The 20,778-nt window shown below is 37.4% G+C and overlaps 3 protein-coding genes across 3 annotated transcripts; 1 reads left to right on the top strand and 2 right to left on the bottom strand.

The window, feature by feature from the left end:
• Window positions 1–582: 582 nt before the first annotated feature.
• Spf30 (survival of motor neuron-related-splicing factor 30) lies at window positions 583–4,254 on the bottom strand. Its single transcript, XM_074101021.1, has 4 exons — window positions 3,946–4,254; window positions 3,580–3,839; window positions 1,479–1,625; window positions 583–950 (listed from the first exon to the last, which is right to left on the bottom strand). The coding sequence occupies exons 1-4, from the start codon at window positions 3,988–3,990 to the stop codon at window positions 680–682; spliced, it is 723 nt and encodes a 240-aa protein (XP_073957122.1). The 5' UTR covers window positions 3,991–4,254; the 3' UTR covers window positions 583–679.
• Window positions 4,255–5,375: 1,121 nt separating this feature from the next.
• Window positions 5,376–7,556, top strand: LOC141438459 (uncharacterized). The gene is made up of 2 exons (XM_074102341.1): window positions 5,376–5,509; window positions 5,811–7,556. The coding sequence occupies exon 2, from the start codon at window positions 5,823–5,825 to the stop codon at window positions 7,545–7,547; it is 1,725 nt and encodes a 574-aa protein (XP_073958442.1). The 5' UTR covers window positions 5,376–5,509; window positions 5,811–5,822; the 3' UTR covers window positions 7,548–7,556.
• A 4,970-nt stretch (window positions 7,557–12,526) lies between these two features.
• Window positions 12,527–19,025, bottom strand: LOC141438458 (solute carrier family 12 member 8). Its single transcript, XM_074102340.1, has 11 exons — window positions 18,538–19,025; window positions 18,114–18,294; window positions 17,884–18,029; window positions 17,567–17,795; window positions 17,288–17,489; window positions 16,930–17,164; window positions 16,651–16,844; window positions 16,302–16,401; window positions 14,577–14,720; window positions 13,854–14,032; window positions 12,527–13,136 (listed from the first exon to the last, which is right to left on the bottom strand). Exons 1-11 carry the CDS (start codon window positions 18,724–18,726, stop codon window positions 12,974–12,976), a joined length of 1,962 nt encoding a protein of 653 aa, XP_073958441.1. The 5' UTR covers window positions 18,727–19,025; the 3' UTR covers window positions 12,527–12,973.
• Window positions 19,026–20,778: the final 1,753 nt, after the last annotated feature.

Genomic DNA, 20,778 nt, shown 5'->3' with positions numbered 1-20,778 from the left:
GTGTGATGTTTTTTTTTTAAATAACAATCGCGTAGTAGCACACATGCCTGACGCCTAATCGTAAGCACGTTAGATATGTGTGTGGTTGTAGCGCTTTTGTACTTCTAGCCTAACTTACCTATCAACACCTCATCCAGGACTTGTTGATATCCATACTATTACTATAAACCAGCTTTTGTTTTTGTCCGCGACTGCGTCTGCCGCGTCTGTCGCGGAAACTGTGCAAAAAATTATCCTATGTCTTTCCTTATTCAAGGTGTGAGCAAAAATAAATATAGCTGCACGCTAGAAGACTTTGATGTTGAAGAGTATGTTGTAAAACCTTTATTCTGGGTTCTATTTTTTAGGCTAATATAGAAAGTAGATCACAATTTCAACTCTATAAAACTAGATCAATTTAACGATTTATGATAACAAAGCTGCCTTCCTTGCTATTTGAGTATTGAAACTCACATAATGAATAATGTCAGGAGCAGAACCCCATCAACATCCGTAACAGATATTTTGCAACATAAGAACAAGAGTAAGTTCTATGTATAAATTTGTAACAAGCTTTTATGTTAGATCCATAAAAAAAAGAAATATTGGAAAAGACTTGTTTAATGAAGTATTTTGGAGAATATTACTAACTTATATATGTAGTATATTTACTAGTTGGGAAATAAATTCTGTACAAATATTATCCTCCTTTCTTCCATTTTTCTCCTGGGGTATAGTTAGTCATGGGTTGTCCAGATATTCCGCAGGTGCCAATCCCCACTCTGCCGGTCAGATTATCAGGTGATGCAAAAATACTTTTTGTACGGACTCCAGGCTTTTTGGATGCTTTGGTGTGAAATGAGAGCCATTTATTTTTTTCAGTTTCTCTTTCTTCTTCAATTTGCTTGAACCTTTGTTGTTTCTTTTGCTTTTTTTTCTTCAAATATTCTCTATTATAACCTTTGCCATGTCTGAAATAAAATAAAAACTAGGTAAGAATGTCATTTTAAAAGTATTACATAAAAAAATTTCATCACACTTGCTCGTAAACAGTGTCGTAACATGCAGGCTACCTTGGTTGCAACCCCCCAAACAAAACTCTCGACCTTAATGTGTTTGTCATAAAACCCGTGGTTGGTTGCCCGTACTAATTTTGTTGTCATGAAGCCCAAGGTCGGTAAATGAGTCAATGTCCGTACTGATGGTGCTGCGCGCGCTGGCCCACCTGCACACGCACGTCAGGCGCGTGCTGCGGGAGGGGGATGGCGGAGCTACCAAGAGCGCAGCCTAAGGTATTGCCAATATTTGGAACAATTATATTTTTTCGCTTCCGGTTTTGTTCCTTTAGAAGTTCCATCCTTCCTCAATTGTAACAGATTTAGTGCAAAAAAATTGCAGTTGTTCCAGTAAAGTCACTAGAGCAGGTACTACTGTGAATAATCCACTCTGGAAATAGTGTTCTAAAGAAAAATTACAGTACAATGTGTGTATTTACTCACTTGCTTTCATCTGTACTTAAATGTCTTTTAAGTCCAGAGCTGGCCGGTTTTATGTCATAAATTTGAACTACTTCTGATGTTGTATAGCCATCAAATCTAACTTTATAGTGGTCTACTGTTATCTCCTCAATGACAGCATCATAGAACCTAAAACATTAAAAAGCAATTTATAACAATGTTCAGTTTAAGTTTTATCTTAGACAACCAGATGGCCAAGTGGTTAGAGATCCTGACTATGAAGTTTGAGGTTCCGGGTTCAATTCCTGGCCGGGGCAGATATTTGTATGAATAATATGAATGTTTGTTCTCGGGTCTTGGATGTTTAATATGTATTTAAGTATGTATTTATCTATATAAGTATGTTTATCCGTTGCCTAGTATCCATAGTACAAGCTTTGCTTAGTTTGGGACTAAGTAATTGGTGTAAAGTGTCCCATGATATTTATTATTATTACTATTATCTGTTTACTTTGACAGATCAGGATTGCTTCAGGAAAGCAACTTCTTGGACCACTACAGCACTCATTATAGAGACATCAAATTCTACTAATCTACCTAATATTATAAATCGGTAATTTTACAGTGTGAATCACTATCCTATGTACAGTGTGTCTATCAGTATCCTATCTCATATTTTGGAGCAATGAGCTACACCAAGTGAAACGCAACCATGCTGCATTGCTAGTTTCATTAATCAACAACAACAATACAGTGTAACTAGCAATACTGTTTAAATTTGTTAAAATTTCATAACTATAGTTCATTTCTACATTAAAAATATGACAGGATAGACTGATAGAGGTTGAAACATTAGTAGAACTACCCTAGTTTGAAAAGTGTCCACATTTGTTATTTTATTAGACTCTACAGTCAGAGTGTAAAACCACAGACCGCAGCAGGATGCGGTGGCAGTGTGATAATCCCAGCTAAAGGCTGCAGTTAATAAAAACATTTTATATTTTTAAGCCAGTTGGTGGCAGGACTTCATGTCCTAGTGTTGGAGAAAAGCGTATAAACAAACAAACAAACAATCAAAAGCTGACTTCCAGTACTTATTTACATAATCAACTCCCTTTTACAGAACTTTGTGTGCTCTAAACTCAAAGAGTTTCCTGCCTCAAGATAAGCAGTCACAAATCATGACTAGAGTCACAAGAAAGAATTTATTCCCTGGTGCTGGATTTCACAGAACCCCATTAGAGTATGGTATGTTTCAAACAAACTTCTTGTCTGTTGTCTACCTGCCTGTGTAAAGTAAGAAACACACTGACGCCGGAGGCGGAGAGGTGCGGCGCGGCAAGTAGCCAGTGCCGGTTGTAATATTCGAGCTACCATGAAAGACGGCACACAGAATACAATGCCATGCGGCATGTTTCCCATGCGGTATTATGTGTGCCCGCTTTCATGTTACTTCGAATATTACAACCGGAACTGCCTCCGCACCTCGCTGCACTGCCCTGCCACTGCTCTCTGTGTGTTTCAAGTTTAAGTGACCATCTGAGTAATCTGCTGGTTTGTTTGAATACACCCATGATGACCACTTGTAGCCAATGATCACTTGTGGCTTTATTATACCAAGGATCAAGGTCATAGCGAGGTATGGGCAGGAGGGGCGCTGCTCCATTTAAAGAATGAAGCTCATTAGCAGGAATTCTCACAAACATCACCATTCGCACAGCCTATACTTTGAGTATATTCTTGGTTTTTATTATCTGCTCACCCCTTAACAGGATCCTGGCTATGCCCTTGAAGAGAATGTGATTTTTAATTAGGTATTTTAGCAAAAGAGACATAAATCAAATCTTAAAACACATGTTCACATCACTTCGGAAACACTACTTTAAGAATCAAATATTTTTATGATTATGGGTTTCAGCCCTAAAATGTAAATATGTGGACTCAAGTTTTCTCCAAAGCAGTAAATTTTATAGTGAGTCTGAGTCCTAATATCTAAACCTACATAAGTCCTCATATTTCAGCCAACATAACACATGTGCAATAAAAAAAAGGTGGTCTTTGTGTTAAAAATGTTAATTCCAGTACAGACTGGTAGTACTTGTCCTTACTGTATCATGAAACAAACTGTTAAAAAAATACTCACATGCCATCTGATTTCCATTTGGCTAGGCACTTGTCTCCAACATGCAACTGCGACAAAGCATGGTGCTCTGTCTCCTCCTCGGCCGCCAACAGCGACGCTGTAACATCATCATCATTACTAGAACCATGAATATTTGCAGCTTTAGATTCACCTTCCTGTGTTTTTATAAGATCTTGAGTCAACTCAATTACTTCTTCCAAGTCGCCCTTTAATTTCAGGAGCTCTTCATTCTGTGGGTCTGTTAGCAAGGCAGCTTCGACCTGAAATAGGTGCGATAGTAGTTAGCTTCAAACCCTTACGTTGTAGAGTATAAACGGCTGGTGGGCGCCAAGTTCTAAAATACGTGATCCATCATATCACACTTACCTGCTGTAGTTGTAAATTATAATTTCGCAAATCTTCTGCCATCATCCACCAATTCAATTAATAACTGTATGATTAGATCGAACAGTACAATGCAAAACTTTCTTTTTTGATATTTGTAACTTGTACTCTTTGTAATATTTCTGTTGGTTGTGACAGCCAAGATCCATAATCAAGCGAATGCAGCGACCATTTTTTTTTTTAATGATTATGATGATATGATCTGCGGCCGTAATATTGCCTAACGTTTCTGACGCTCGCGATTGCAATGAAATGACAGATTGACAGATTTCACATACAAAAACTGTCATTTGATTGCAATCGCGAACGTAACGTTAGGCAATAGCAGGGCTACTATGAAACTCTAAGCTCGAAGTTCGTGTCGTGCGGTCCCTCTGACACTTACACTGTTTAATACGAGAGCAAGAGGGACCGCACGACACGAACTTCGAGTTTCGTAGTAGCCCTGTAGGTACTCTGATCATCATTCATGAATGACTACTAAGTAAGAGTTTGTAGCAAGTTTGTAGCTTTCAAACAGGGCAGATGTATACAATATCTATTAATATAGTTATTAGTCAAACGAAATGTTTCAAACATGTTTCAAACATAGACAAAAGATCTGCGGAGCTACTCCGAAATTCGAATTTTATGTCGTTCCGTCCCTCTGGCACTTATACTATTTGATACGAGAGTGAGAGGGACGGAACGATACGAACTTCGAATTTCGGAGTAGGCCCTCTGATTTCAACAACCATGCATTACAATTCACGAAAAAATATAACATGTGACTAATTGCCGTATAATTTTATACGGAACTTTACATACTCCGTATATGCTACCGTAGTTGAAGTCTATTTAGTAACGGAATGCCGTATATTACGGCAATTGCCGTATCAAGAACAACGTGGGACCGCACGACACGAACTTCGAGTTTCGTAGTAGCCCAGAGGGGTTACCACAAAACTCGCAAATCGAAGTTCGTATCGCACCGTTCCTTTCACTCGCGCATTAAATGATATAAGCGTCAGCGGGGCGGCAACATAATACGAAGTTAGAGTTTTGCACTTCGTGGTATAGGGATAGGGCTATAACGCCATTGTTATGGTTTTATGATATTGGTCATATCGATGGTCAAGTCAGTGTTGATAACGCGGATCCGCTTTTTTAAAATATACTCGAAAAACCTATAAATGTTACCACTTGCTCGTGGAAAAAGATGGTAAATTCAAAACATCGAACGAACGAAACAGCCGAACGCTTACGGCACAGCGGAAGCACTAGTTGTACTTAGGTTTTTCTTCGGCTTTTCAACGTGACAAAAAAACCTATAAACTTATCCCGCAAATCCGCATTTTCATTTAAAAATTCGCGTTTTGAAAGCGCAGCTCCCGCTTTTTGTATTCGGCATCTGCAATCTGGTAACACTGGGTCATGTCAATGTCATGTCGCGTCGCTAAGTCGCTATTAAATTAATTTCATTTGTGCGATTTGTGTTATAATCAATGTTCTGTTCAAAACGGATGAGTGTTTTTGTTGTTTGCTCAAAAAGGAAAGAAAAAAAACAGTAAGTTTCGGAATTAAAATTTAGATTTCCACAGACTTCCTGTCTGCATTTATACTGAATTTATTTAGTTATTGTAGTATTTGTTGTTAGTCTCCTCGTTTTCCATCCAGCAGCGTGCTACGTACAGTAATCGACTTATTATAGTTTTGATGCTTATAATAATAATTTTGACAATTATGTAAGATACGGGTACAATTGCTATATGAGCACATGCCACGACTATTTACCATCTATACAGTTAACATAACTAGGAAAAAAGTTTAATTTTACAAATTTGTTTATTCCATCCATTATGTTTCAGATACCAATCACCATGAGTATACTTCATTTGCCGGAAGAAGTAATGATAATGATAATAAGATTACTGGACATACAATCGCAGCATAATGTTTATAAAGTAAACAACCATTTCAAAAATCTAGTAACCATGTATGGTGTGGTAAATTCCTGTAAATTTTCTTTAAACACCATGGCAACAGCGCATTCTCTCAAACTGGATTTCTTCATGGATATTGCAGGACATTTAAGGGAACTCAATTTATGTTCAGTCAATGACTTAACTAAAACTTCTTTAATGCCTGCAATCAAGAAATTGAAGCAACTAAGGAGCTTAGATGTTTCATATACAAAAATTAATGTTGTAGATCTATTAGAGGTGCATCAGATTTGCCCAACTTTGAAAGATATATCAATTAATTTTGTATTTGAAAAAAATGCTCGGGTTAAGATCCCAATTGCAAAAGTGCAGAAGTGCCAAAAAATGTTTGAATATTTTGAAAGAATTCATTTTGTTGGTACTTTAGCAAATCTTTTATATTGTACATTGCCATTATGTATGTTGCATAAAGCTAAATTGTGTGAAGTGCAATTTACCATCACAGATTGTGTTCACTGTGCTTATGTTAGTGATGTAGAGTTAAAGCAAACCATACATTTAAAGCTATTAAAAATCTTCATATTAAACTGGAAAAGAAAAAATCAATACTATGGGATACTTGATGAATCAATTCTTTCACATGTGGACTTAAGTAAAAGTGAGATTATTGTTATTAGCAGGTGTAATTTGAATATGAGCAAAGTGATAGTATCTCGAAGATTCAAAGACTTCTTTCAACAACATTTTAATGTGAAACCAGAAATTATCACTGAATGGGTGTGTCAAGAGCTTGGAGGCAATGTGGCTATAATGATTTGGAATACTGAATTAACTGTGTTTGACAATAACTTTTACCAAAATTTATTTGACCAATTAAAGCAATATTTTCCTTATCATGTGGCATCAGCTTGTAGTGAAAGACAGATACCAGAAAATAATGATTGGTTTTACACAAAACCAAGTCAACATGACTTTACCAGACTAGAAAGAAAACTTCAACCCACTATTAAGAGAAGAAGGCTGGCTCCTCAAGATGTCATTCTTAATTATGATTCAGTGTGTAAAGAAAAAAAAAAGATGCAAGTAAGCATGATTTTTGAAAATCCCATCAGGTGTCCTGTGGCATTATCAAGTAATAGCTCCTACTTAAGTAAAATAACTTACTTAAACTTGACTGGTCATGTGGTTTATAGCACTGATTTTTTTAAGACTTTGTTTTGTTGCTGTCGTAATCTTATAACTCTTAATTCTGCAACAACACCTAATTCTGCACAAGCATTAGGAAGACACATTCCTTTAAGCAAAACTATTAAAAATTTACGATTGGCTGCTAGCACAATTGATTTCAAAACAATTTTTCAGTCCCTGAGTCAATGCAGATATTTAGAAAATGTTTATTTGGTCAATGAAACTTCTGACCCTCAAAACTTACCTGAACCAAAAGAAATGTTTCGCAGGTGTGCAAGTCTGTATAACTTGTCTATTTTCTTGCCTATGACTGATAGTATGAGGACGAAAAAAATGCAAATGCTGAATAAATTGAAGACAATGTTTGCTCTACATCATTTAAACATTGAATTACACAATTCATCAGATGATGTAGGATTGGGGTATGATCCATTTATTGAAGTTTTTAGATTGAATCCAATAAAGGTATTGTAATGAATTATATCCTGTTGTATTAATTTAGTCCTTCAAAACCTGAATTAATGTTGAATTTTTAACGCCACCTGGAGGTAAAGTACTATCAAATAATACTGCAGATAGAAAATTTACTCAAATGACATGTTCCTTTATTTTAGAAATAAAAAAGGTAAGTACTAAGACTACGTTTTCAACAGTCTCTTCATTTTATTTACTGTTTGTTAGAGAAATGTGATCCTTATGAATATGATTGACCATCCATACTAATTTATATGCTACAGAAGTGTTTTTATTTTTTTATTTTAGTGAAATCAATTCTCTGGATGTGGCAAGTGTATATTCAAATTCAAATTTTATTGCAAAAATCTTCAAATGCAGTTTTTTTTTTCTATTTATAAATAATGAAATATTGCCTTTTGGTGCCTGTCCTTATAATTTCCCTGCAAGTGGCTTAAAGTTAAAATAAATGGAGTATAGTTTAACTATTCTTGCATGTATAGTAATGGCATGTAAAATAATTTATTTAGCAATTTTGTAGGTTTTTGAAAAAGTTGCTCAAGAAGTTTAAATTTGGTTTAGGCACTATAAAAACGTAAAGTGCTAACAAATTAAACACTGGGTACTTATTAATTACAATACAAAATTAGAGAAATAGTAAACTTTAAACGTTTTCATACTTTAGTAAAAAGTTTGGCAAACGCAAACAGAAGGTAAACAACAATAAATACTATAAGAAATGTTATGCTACATCGAAAGAATTAATTTTAAATAGAAATTAAGAAAACTTATATTTTTTATTTTACATTTTCCGAACAAAATTAATTTATTAAATTATAATGCTTTCCAAACATAATTTTTATTTTCATTTTAAAGATATTGTTAAGTGGCCAGTATGATAGTCAAAAGGGCCGGCAAAGCACTTGTGATAGATACCCTTCGCGTAATACTTTTATACTTATACATTATATGCAGTTCCTCATAGAGGCTGATGTTACATATACATAATAATATCATAGGAATATTTTTTCCCAAATTTTCTCCAAAAACTTTTTTTTTATATGATAGAGGCCCCCTGGCAAACGAACAGGCGGGTCACCTGATGGAAAGTAATCACCGCCGCCCATGTACGTCCAATTGTCGTCCATAACATATACTTAAGCTGAGTTTCGGAACAGGAACTTAAATTAAACTCCAAGAGCGAGCACTATCAGTTTTAAAAATATTGGTAGGTACTTGATATGTTAGCACCTTATATGTATAATAGCTTTTACCCGCGGCTTCGCCCGCGTGGATACGGTTATCGCGCGCTGTTCCCTCGGGAACTGCATTTTCCGGGATTAAAAGAGTAGCCTATGTCACTCTCCGACCCATAAACTCTCTGCCAAAAATCACGTCGATACGTCGCTCTGTTTTGACGTGAAAGACGGACCAACATACAAACACACACACTTTCGCATTTATAATGTATGGATATAAGGTGCAGTTTTTCACTTCTACGGGTACGGATGCGGATGTCAAAATTCTACTAATGTAAATGCGAAAGTATGTGAGTAGGTATGTGTGTGCATGTTTGTTACTCCTTCACGCTAAAACGGCTGGACAGATTTTGATGAAATTTGGTATGTAGATAGCTGGAAGACTGGAATCACACAAATTCCGGAAATTCAATTAAACTGTGGTTTTAATGGTTTATGCGTGCGAAGCCGCGGGTAAACACCAGTAAAACAATTTCGAGTCTTGAGTTTTTCCGTGCCCTGGCCCTGGTGGGCTTTCGGTGAAGCTCTTCAAGAAACAATATCGATGTATAACGAGAGATGAGATGGCACTAAGCTACTAAGGGTGGCTTTTCATAAAAAGACAAAAATCTTACATTTTCTTTATTATATTTGGAATTGATCAATTATGGTTAGGACTTGCAAATGGTAAAAACATTTAAACGTATTTAAACGTAATGTCGAAAAAATTTGTTATGTCATCATGAGTTGTAATATTTTATTCCATAGACCCTAAGTTACTTAATTGTATATTAATTTGTATATCAATCAGCTTAAGAGTAAGAATTTCAACCTCATATTAAAAAAATATAATTAATTAATGTACCTATTAGTTTAGTTCTGGAATTTATCATCATCAGCCAGAAGACGTCCACTGCTAAACAAAGACCTTCCCTAATGTATATACAACACTTAAAAATGTTAATAAATAATTAAGTCCAAATTACGTAAAAATAGTACAAAAAATAAGTATTATTTATAATTTAATCACTGAATTCACATAAACAGGTTTCTGTGACGATTTTGACTGATTCTAGCCCGTATTATTAAGGGCTATAGATTCTGTTCTTAACCTTTTTCCATATGCGCCTAACTACCCTACCTCCATCTGTTTCCTACCCCCCCCCCCACGGTTTAACCCTCACGCACAGATAGAGAGCGGGGCGCAGGCCGAGGAGAGCGGACTGCAAAACTTCGAACCTACTTGATACCGCGATGAAATGCACAATGACTTCCCATAAAAGTGATGCTGAGTCCGAATTTGATAGTCTGCCACGGCGGAACTTGCCCAAAGTAACAAAAAAATGTAATTTCCGGTGCGAAGAAAGAGGCGTTATTTAACGGGTTGTAATTAACGGAGCTTCTTTAAACTGTCATTTTTGGCTTCAAATTTAATTGTTTGTTAGAATTTCATTATACGTTAGAATTTAAATAATTAGCGACTAAGGGCCCGGCCACATGTCCACGTTGCAGCGTCGTCAACGTAAAACGGCGCGGAGCGGAACGGAGGCAACGGAGCGGAGGCAGAGGAGCGGAGGTAGACTGCGGACCGGAGACAACGGAGCGGAGGTAGCGGAGTGGATACAGTAGAGTAAAGCGGAGACAGCGCAGTGGAGCGGAGACTGCGGACCGGAGTGGAGGCAGCGGAGCGGAGGCAGCGGAGCGGAGGCAGCGGAGCGGAGCAGAGACAATGGAGTGGAGGTAGTGGGGCGGAGCGGAGGCAGTGAAGTAAAGAGGAGACAACGGAGCGGAGGCAGTGGAGTAAAGCGGAGGCAACGGAGCGGAGACAGTGGAGTAAAGCGGAGGCAACGGAGTGGCGACAGACAATGGAGCGGAAGCAGCAGAGCGGAGGTAGTGGAGTGGAGCGAAGGCAGTGGAGTAAAGCGGAGGCAACGGAGCGGAGCGGAGCTCCATTGTCTCCACTCCACTCCACTGCCTCCGCTCCGCTGTCTCCGCTCCACGCCGCAGCCTCCGCTGCCTCCTCTCCGCAGCCTCCACTCCGCAGGCTCCGTTCCGCTCCACAGCCTCCACGCCGCTGCCTCTTCTCCTTGGTACTCCGCTCAACTCCTCTGTCTCCGCTTTACTCCGCTGCCTCCGCTCCGCTCCACTACCTCCGCTCCGCTCTACTGCCTCTGCTCCGCTGCCTCCACTCCGATGCCTCTGCTCCTTGGTACTCCGCTCCACTCCGCTGCCTCCGCTCCACTCAGCTGCCTCCGCTCCGCCCCGCTACGGCGGGACTTCTATTTTTTGCTTTGAGGTACAAAAGGCAACGACCGAACCTATCATTTCTGTGTTGAGTATCAAGGCAAAAGCGGCCCGCCAGAAAGTTGACGAAGCCCCACTATGGCGAGGCTTCTATTTTCTACTCTGAGGTTCAAAAGGTACGAACCTATTATGAAATGAGTGTATTTTTGATCAAGAATACGAGCACTTCTAAATCTTGTCTTGTTGTAAACAAATACATGCGACTCGTTGCGGTATTCTGAATGCAGCACGCTCATTGGCGGGCCGGCGCGCTCTCGTTCCCGCGCAGCGCACCACGAGGTGTGTTGCTAATTTTCATTAAAAAAAAGAAGATGAATTATTAATTTAGTTGCTCAGTCATTATTTACGATGCTCTTTATTGGGGGTTGATTTTAATTACATTAGTAGACAGATATTGAAGCTCAAAAATAAATAAAGTAGCTAACTTACAATATTAGTCGCCAAATCATCAATTTTGAAGATAATATATTTATCGGTAGCCGAGTTATATTATTTGTTGTTTGTAAATTGTCGCTCGATTTTGCATAATTTGCTGATATTGTAAAGATGCCATATTAGTTTAATAGAAGCTGTTCTTTTATTCCGTTGCTTAAATACAAAAACAAATGTTCCGTTGCGGATGCTAAATAAAACTTTAGTCGCTGCACTTATTATTTTCCTTATTTAACCCATCTGATACTAAAATAAAAGTCATGGCATCAGTTAGAAATTTACTGGTAGATAGGTACAGAAAAGCGAAATATGTCAATATTTTTTTTGCCGGAAGTGCCTGGCAGACGCTCTCAAAGGTGACCATCAGGACCCCTAAATATACCCATCTGATACTGGTATCATCATGGTGGGGTCATCTGTGCTGGCATGAAACCAATTCTAGTCGGTAGGTATGAACCCTCATTTCCGGAATAGTCTGCCAAGACTTTTTCTGTCGAAACACCTTGACGTTCGAGATTATGTGAGCAACATCTACTCCGGTCAATATAGACATTTCAATTTACATGAATCACCTTTGAGAGCGTCTGCCGAGCACTTCCGGAAAAAAAAAAATACTGACATATTTCGGTTTTCTGTATCTACTAGTAAATTTCTAACTGATGCCATGACTTTTATTTCAGTATCAGATGGGTTAAATAACTTCCCTTTATTCGCACCGGTTTTTTTTGTTACTTTTGGCAAGTTCCGCCGTGGCAGACTATCAATTCGGGCTTAGCATCACTTTTATCACTTACTTACTTTTTTTTACCATTGTAAATTTCATCGCGGTATCAAGTAGGTACGAAATTTTGCAGTCTGCTCTCCTCGCCCTGCGCCCCACTGGTTGGAAACCCTTGCTTGCTTCAGTCGATTTTTAATTTTCACCTCTCTTCTGCGTTTTCTGCATTTGATAGGTATCCTAAATGTTTCACACAAATTTCATTTTTGTGTAATGTGCAAATGGACACAAATTAAAGGGCAATCGAATAAATTGTATCGATAATTTTATTGTGTTGTACAGGAAGCAAATATTCGTGGTTGATGCCTAAAATATACCTAAACTTAGAAGACTCCGAACAAAATACAAAATTCAGAAAAGTATAACTTTATTTTATCCTAATGGCCACGGAACCCTATCTTGGGCTTGTCCGACACGTTCTTGGCCAGTTTTTTAAGTAAGTACCAGCACTCTATAAATTGAGGTACTTTTTTTTATAGTAGGTACTAATTCTGTACATATTGCGTACTAAAAATCACAAAACAGACAGTGGGGTTTCCAGGGAGAATGACGTCAACCCATCTCCAACCAGATCAGTGCGGATAACTCGCAGTAGTTTCTTTATCAGTACCTTTCATTTCATACTAATAATTCTCCTTTTTTGTATTGCCAAAGGAACTACAGCGAATAATAAACCAGTGCATTTGCGACAAGTGTTACGTATCGACGCTGACGAGGTGACTCTGCATGGCTGTGGACTGGTGGTAGCGACGGCGCGACGCGAAGTCTTCGTTGTCGTCGTTCAGCCGCTCCTGCTCCACGCGGATGTCTGAGTGAACAGGCGTTACCACCAACTGCTCGTACTCTAGTGGACGCTTCCTGGGAACAGGACGAATAAAGCGTTCACAAGTCTCATACTCATACCACCCAATATTTAACACGTTCGGCTCCGGTGCCTCCGGTAATATTCTGCTAAGCCATTACGCTATGCCGGGCGAAATTATCAGTCACGAATGAGTGTCACTGGCATAGGAGTACGAATTCCGTTGACACACATGCGTGACACCGGCGTAGGAATAATATTTTTTTGATCACAGACGTTGTGTCACTGGCACAGAATGTACTGCGTATAAAATGACAACTCAACTATCTGCTTTTAACCTTTTAGTGGCCAATGGCGATATTTGCAGTCATATTTTTTTCATTTTAATATATTTACAATAAAGTGTTATAGATCTAGAAAAAGAGATAGTAAATTCACTACTTCTATTAGAAATTGGTAAATTTCTGACAAGATTTTAAATATGTGGCTACTGCTTGATAACTTGATAAGTTAACAAAATGTTTGTTTGTTTGTTTACATTCACAAAAAGGAAAAACAAAAAGGTTAAATAAGAAAAGTAAAGTATTAAGTACAAAGGCGGACTTTCCCTGCAGGGATCTCTGCCAGTCAACCTTTGATTGGTAGAGGAGCAATCAAAAAACAAGGATCGACAAATAGAGCAAAACATTAAATGTTATTAATTTAAAATAATGATTTATGCTTGATTTATGTGAGTTTGATGAAATAAGTTTTCCGTCAGTCAATGGACTAACCCTATAGCCTGCAGGAAGGATATCCTTAGCCATTGGAAAAAGCGAAACTCGGAGGCGCGGCCAGGCTTGACGGCGGGGTTCGCGGCTCCAATGTACAGCCACAATAGCCACAGGATGCTCAGGCAGCCTAGAGCGTAAGCCCAGTGCACCAGGAACATAAGCAACAGTTTGATTGCCACCTGGAAATGTTAAAATTGACGTAGGTATTGAAATGAACGGTTCAGTCACGGGCCTTTTGATTGTATCAATCAAAATTGTTTACATTTGGTATTTAGCGTTTTTAAATGACTGAGTTAAAATCTTAATGAACGTTGCAGACACTTGAACGAGGGCACTTTATTGTATTTATATTATTAAATGAAATTCTTCAGCTTTTATTTATAGTGCTTTAATTTTAAAATACTAGATAATCTATACCAAAAAAATACAAACAGCGAAATTCATGACGAACTGTAAAAAGTAGTTTCGCAAGATAGACGCGTTAGATCCGTTGTTATTTTCCGTTCATTAAGATTTTTGTAGTACTGTCCATGTGTCGTCACCAGCCTTAAAAAATCATTCAGAAAAGACATCGATTTTGAGATAAGAGTTTTTTTAAGTAGTTATGATACTAAATTAAACGGTGGTTACCTTTCACATACAGATTAATCTAAATGATATGGCTATGGTCAGTAGTTTAATTTGATTCCAATAAAACAATATTTTGCGCCATTTAATACTTACGCCCAGTAGAGACAGCCATCTGTTGCAGAGGTGCGAATACCAGTTCTTGTTCTTCGAGTGAACGCTGACGCTGGGTCGCCGCATATCTCCGCTAGACAGCCGCCCGTTCGCCATTGCAGGGTCTGTCGGAGACGGCGTAAACTCCTGAAGATAACAATAAAAATAAAAGTAATTGTTCAATATAATTACGCCTAAACTAGTTTACTAATGTCGTTCAGAGTTTGAAACAAAAGATCGGTTTTCTTTTTCATTTGGATCTTCAGGAAAACGAAGAAAACCGATGAGTCCCGAGCGATATTAACATTGTAGTTGTGCGTGTACTGTACAATTTAACTGACGTTGACACTATATGGGAATGGGATAGACACTCAATGCTCTCCAATGACAAATTGATCTAACCCGTAAAAGTGTAATAGATGATTAAATAAATAAATAATATCATGGGGCACTTCACACCAATCGACCTAGTATCAAACTAAGCAAAGCATGTACTAGGTATATGGATACTAGGCAACGGATAAACGGGTCGATCAACTTTTTCTTGTACCTCGTTGGCATGGTTACGTCCCCTGGACAACTCTTTAAAACCAGGAGTTTCTATATATTTTCTGTGGTTAAAACTCATCGAGTATAAATTTTTGTCATAGTTACAAGCTCATTATTTTAAAGACTATCTCCTAAGCATATTAATCGCATATATCAAAGCAGTTTTTAAAGTTCCGTAGCCAAATGGGAAAAAAACGGAACCCTTATGGATTCGCCATGTCTGTCTGTCTGTCTGTCTGTCCGTCCGTATGCCATAGCCACTTTTTTCCGAAACTATAAGGAATATATAGTGTTGAAACTTGGTAAGTAGATGTATTCTGTGAACCGCATTAAGATTTTCACACAAAAATACAAAAAAAAACAATAAATTTTGGGGGTTCCCCATACTTCTGAAACTCAAAATTTTTTTTTTCATCAAACCACGTTTTACGTGTGGGGTATCTATGGATAGGTCTTCAAAAATGATATTGAGGTTTCTAATATCATTTTTTTCTAAACTGAATAGTTTGCGTGAGAGACACTTCTAAAGTGGTAAAATGTGTGTCCCCCCCCCCCCCCTGTAACTTCTAAAATAAGATAATGATAAAACTAAAAAATATATATGATGTGCCATGCAAACTTCCACCGAAAATTGGTTTGAACGAGATCTATAAGCTCCTAACGCTCAAGTCAAATTTTTGATTTATTGACATCAAACTATGTCATTTATGATAGAGTTTCAAGTAAAATTACAATAAGTCCTTTATAAAGGACTCTGGGCGTTAGGAGGATAAGTAGTTTTTTTGTAATACGTCATAAATCGTACAAGGAAAATTTATATTATATTACTTGCTGCTACGGAACCCTTCATGGGCGAGTCCGACTCGCACTTGGCCGCTTTAATTTTAAAAAACTGTCATTGTTGTCTCTTGGACAACGGGACAGAAAAACAAACAAGAAAAAGTTGATTGACCCAAACATACTTACTTATATAGATCAATACATACTTAAATACATATTGAACATCCATGACTCGAGAACAAACATTTGTATTATTCATACAAATATCTGCCCCCCCTGGGAATCAAACACGGAACCTTAATCTTCATAGTCAGGTTCTTTAACCACTTGGCCATCCGCTCGTTAACTATATAATTAACTGAATAATGAATCTAATTAGCAGTTTCATTCAATACGTACACCAACATTTTTGTGTCTTATCCTTTCTGGGAAGAGTAAATCTAGATCGCTACCCGTAGCACCATAGACTTGAGTATCTCTTTGTGAATTGCCCTGAAATCTGAAAATTTGTGCATTTTTTTATAAAAGATAATATAATGTTTGTTGGTTTATTGAGTTCAATTTCTTAGTGAGAAATGATTATGAAAAAAATCATTGCTTAAATAGTTTAAACCAACTACTTTTTTAAAAAGCTGGGATTTTTGGAATTAATATGATATATTAAATTATAACAAGTAGTTGTACTGTATTTCAGATTTTTAAAATTAAAATGAAATATCAAATTATAACAAGTAATTGTACAACATACCTCATCTCACGTCTATGTTGCAAATCAAATGTTTGAGCGAGAGCAAAGTAAGAATAGTCAATGCTAGCATAAGTGATAAGGAACGGCATGGTGACTATGGGTGCGAGCTTGTTGATGTCTCCTATAATGATGAATGTTATGGTCACTATGGCTACTACCACCATTGAGTATAAAGGAACCTTATTTGGACCTCTCTGTGAAACAAAAGGAAAGTAAAATCATAAGTACATGCATGTATCCAAACTACATGATGAATGAAAAATAAAATATTATATTTACTCCATGTCCTAGGGTTTCCAGTCCAGGAATAACCCTCTCGTTAGCAATGCTCTGAAGTACTCTAGGGGTACCATACATGGCCCCCAAACATGAGCTCATGGAGCTGACATACAAGCCTGCAAGGAGGAGCACAGTAATTGCGGAGATGTCAGTTGCTATTGAGAAGTTTGTAAGTAGGACATCTCTACTCACTGTTGCAGCTAAAGTTATGACAAACATCAGGTACAAGAGAGTGCTGAAAAAGTAAAATATTACTTCACGTTAACAATATGAAATGACACATTACATTACATTGTTACCAGTTGTAATATTCACAGCATAAGCGATGGTTGCATAATAGTCTAATAAGAATACATACCCTGTGCCAATAGCTGCTAATGAGCCATTAGGTATGTTCATGGAAGGATTTTTCAAGTCTCCACTCATATTTATCCCTGCCAATATGCCAGTTATAGTTGGGAAGAACACACCAAATACTTTAAACCATGTATATCCTTTGTATTCTGGCCACATATTATAGGATATGGTGCTGTTAAACCATCCATTAAATCCAGGAACATCTAGAAATAATTATCTTTAAGCATAGACCATTTTATATTAAAATACAAAAATCCAATTAGTTTGAGTTTTAACCAACCAGTATTTGTTGAGAATGAACCAACAAAGAAATCCACAGCTGCCATTAAAATAATGAGTAATAGTACAAACTGCAGTTTTATGACCCACTTTACACCAGCAATATTGATGGTACCCAGCAGAAGCACTGCCGCAATGGCAAACCCTCGAGCTGCCCAAGTTTCCTCTGTGCCAAACAATTTGGCCATTGATTCTCCAAAACCAAATACGTTTAGAGCACACCCCACAGCCTGTGAATCAAATTTGTACACAATATTAGGTATCACCAATAGAGTACATTGATGTAATAAAATTAAAAGTAGTGAATAGTTACCATACCTGTCCAAAACAGTACACAATTCCTAATGAGCCCCCCAGGCGGGATCCCAGAGTATGTGCTAGTAAGAAATAAACTCCACCACTTTCTATTCTACATCGCTCACATATACCAACTGCTGATAGAACTGAGATCAGGGCCACAAACACTGAAAAAAAAAACATATCTTCTAGTTCAAAAAACTAAATTTTTGAATACACATATTTTGTTGTTTATTTTGCCTATTTATTACCTGTAAAAAAAACTATTAAGATAGCATTAACTAAACCAGCCTGTGCTACTATCCAGCCAGACCGCAGAAACACTATGACACCAAATATATTGATAAGGCATGATGTGAACACTCCATCCCAGGTCCCGAAGAGAACAGGCTGTGATATAAAGAAGTTGGATTTCCACCATGGTACATCCCCCTGAAATTGAAAGTGGTCATTCATTGACTTATTTCTGTGTTCATTTTTGTTGATACTGCCCAAATAAAAACTGATAAATTTTAATGATTGATGTTCTTATCTCAGGGCTTAAGAATGAGTAACATTGCCTACCTATTGGCCTATTACCTATAGGCTTGGCTATCTACCTATTATCTATAGGCAGGATTGATCAAAAAAAAATATTACTTGAAAAAAGTTTTAGCAAAATTGTTTTTTTCTTACCTGAATATCTGCAAAAATCTCATTAGCACTCGAAGCTTGATGCCCGCCTGTGCCATATTGTGATTCATTTCCCAGGTCCACGAAGCCACCTGACTGTCTCCGCATTCGAGCTCTATCAAAGCCTGGTTCGTCACTCCGAAAACTATCTATATCTAACTCATTCCTTCTTCCACGACTATTTTGTTCCATTTTGTAATGTGGAATTCATACGAAAAACTATTAAAACTGATCTTTGTTTACTTGGAGCTTCTTTGAATAGACATTTTGCGAATACGTAAACTCCGACTGTCAGATTAGATTTGTCAGTCTGCAGGCAGGGCTACTATGAAATTCGAAGTTCGTATCGTATCGTTCCTCTCACTCGTTTTAAATAATGTTAGCGTCGGCGGGACGGTACGATTCGACTTCGATTCTCGAATTTTGTAGTAGCCCTGCAGTCAATTTTCTTTAGTCAAATTGACTGCAGGGCTACTAACCTCAACCTCCTACACCTAATGTCAATGTCAGACCTAATTAGTGCTGCCAACTAAATAAAAACGCTACATTTCACGCTAAATTAAAACATTGTAAAAAACAAGATCAATAGAATTTAATTACTTATTACATTCAGTAGCGGTTGATTAATGACTTTTACAATGCACGTGCTCGGAAAGTGCCTATTGACGTGGGTCAACATATCCATAGAAAATTAGTGATTCCTGGGCCCAATTGCATAATAAAGTACAAGCTAATAGTATTAGTGAATTTCAAAACAAAATCGCTAATAATATTAGCTTGTACTTTGTTATGCAATCGGGCCCTGCACGCATCCACAAGTGTGCAGAGCAGAAAAGTTGTATGGATTTTACTTACCGCACTTGTGCGGTAAAGTAACTTTTTAAATTGCCAAATGATGTCCAAACTTTTGTTAAAAAAATAAGTCTAAAGAGAGAGTCGTTATAGTTAGGCTTTGAACAAGTAAGAAAACGTTTGATGCAACCGACTGAATATTTACTGATAAGATAATACAGATTAAACGCGACAGAAAAGAGAACGTTAATTTTTATTTTCGTGTTTAAGCTCGTATTTTAATTTCGTCTAAAGTTATGAAAAAAAAGGAAATAAATTCTTGAGTCCAATTCGGACCGTGCGACGTCAAGCGCGCGCACTCGAAAGTTAACCAATGAGCTTCCAGTGCGCGCGCACGACGTAGCATGAACCAATCATGGTTACCCGTTCGCGCCTGTCATGAAACCCCGCCAAAGTAATGTTCATGAGTTCAGTCCGGTGAATTAATTTTTGATGCGTAAATTAAAATGAAGAGTTTAAATGATGTTTTCATATCTGACTTTACGCCGCCTTACGTCCTCCACGAAGCACATATTGTCAGTGACAAACTCAATGCTGAACAAAATACGTGAACTATAATATACATATCTAAGTTTATAAACATCGTAAATTGATAGAATAACCTACTTCTACACACATGGATAATATAACATCTACCGGTAATTATGTCTTATTCATATTTATTTGCTTTTACTTATCTATTAGAATAAGTGAACCAATTTTGATTTATTTACAGTTCCAAAGCCAAAAAATCTCTGATTTACGGTAGCTTTTTGTTAATAGCTGGTAGATTAGATACATAATACATATACTTGATGATAATTAACTATTACAGGGATTTATTCACGGGTTGCACTGATATTTAGCATTATAAGAGCGTGCACTCCTCCATAAGGACTAGCCAATTGCTCTTCTTAATCAATAATTAATTCTTCTTAATCATAAAAAATCACGATACTAAAACAAAGTCTCCTTTACCTATCATTAGTAGCTGTAGCTGTTCTAATCTTCTGAGTCAATGATTGTTATGAAAGTTGGTTTAATAAAGTGTATAACGTTAACGATTTTGGTTTGGCGTGCATGTCGGTATGTATATCTACTGCCTGCTACTATAGTAAAAGGAGTATGGCAAATAAATGATGTAGTCGCTGCCTGGATTTTTTTCTCGCTTAATGCATTGTAAAACGTTGTATGATATACGTGTCGAAATTAGGAAATTCCCAACTCGTGCCGGCTCAAAACACTCGCTTCGCTCGTGTTTCAAGTTCTCCGCCACTCGTTGGGAATTGCCTACTTTCCGCACTTGTATCATAAATAAATAATGTGTATTAGCTGTTACAGTGCGCCCAATGGGACAATTTATCAATTTATTTGTGGTTTGTGGGTTTGTGTGAAGCTTGCAGACTGTTCATG

The sequence above is a fragment of the Choristoneura fumiferana genome, chromosome 18, assembly GCF_025370935.1.
Source record: "Choristoneura fumiferana chromosome 18, NRCan_CFum_1, whole genome shotgun sequence".
In the NCBI taxonomy this organism is placed as follows: Eukaryota; Metazoa; Arthropoda; class Insecta; order Lepidoptera; family Tortricidae; genus Choristoneura; species Choristoneura fumiferana.
The sequence above is the reverse complement of the archived record's forward strand: the minus strand, read 5'-3'. Positions and strand labels throughout refer to the sequence as shown.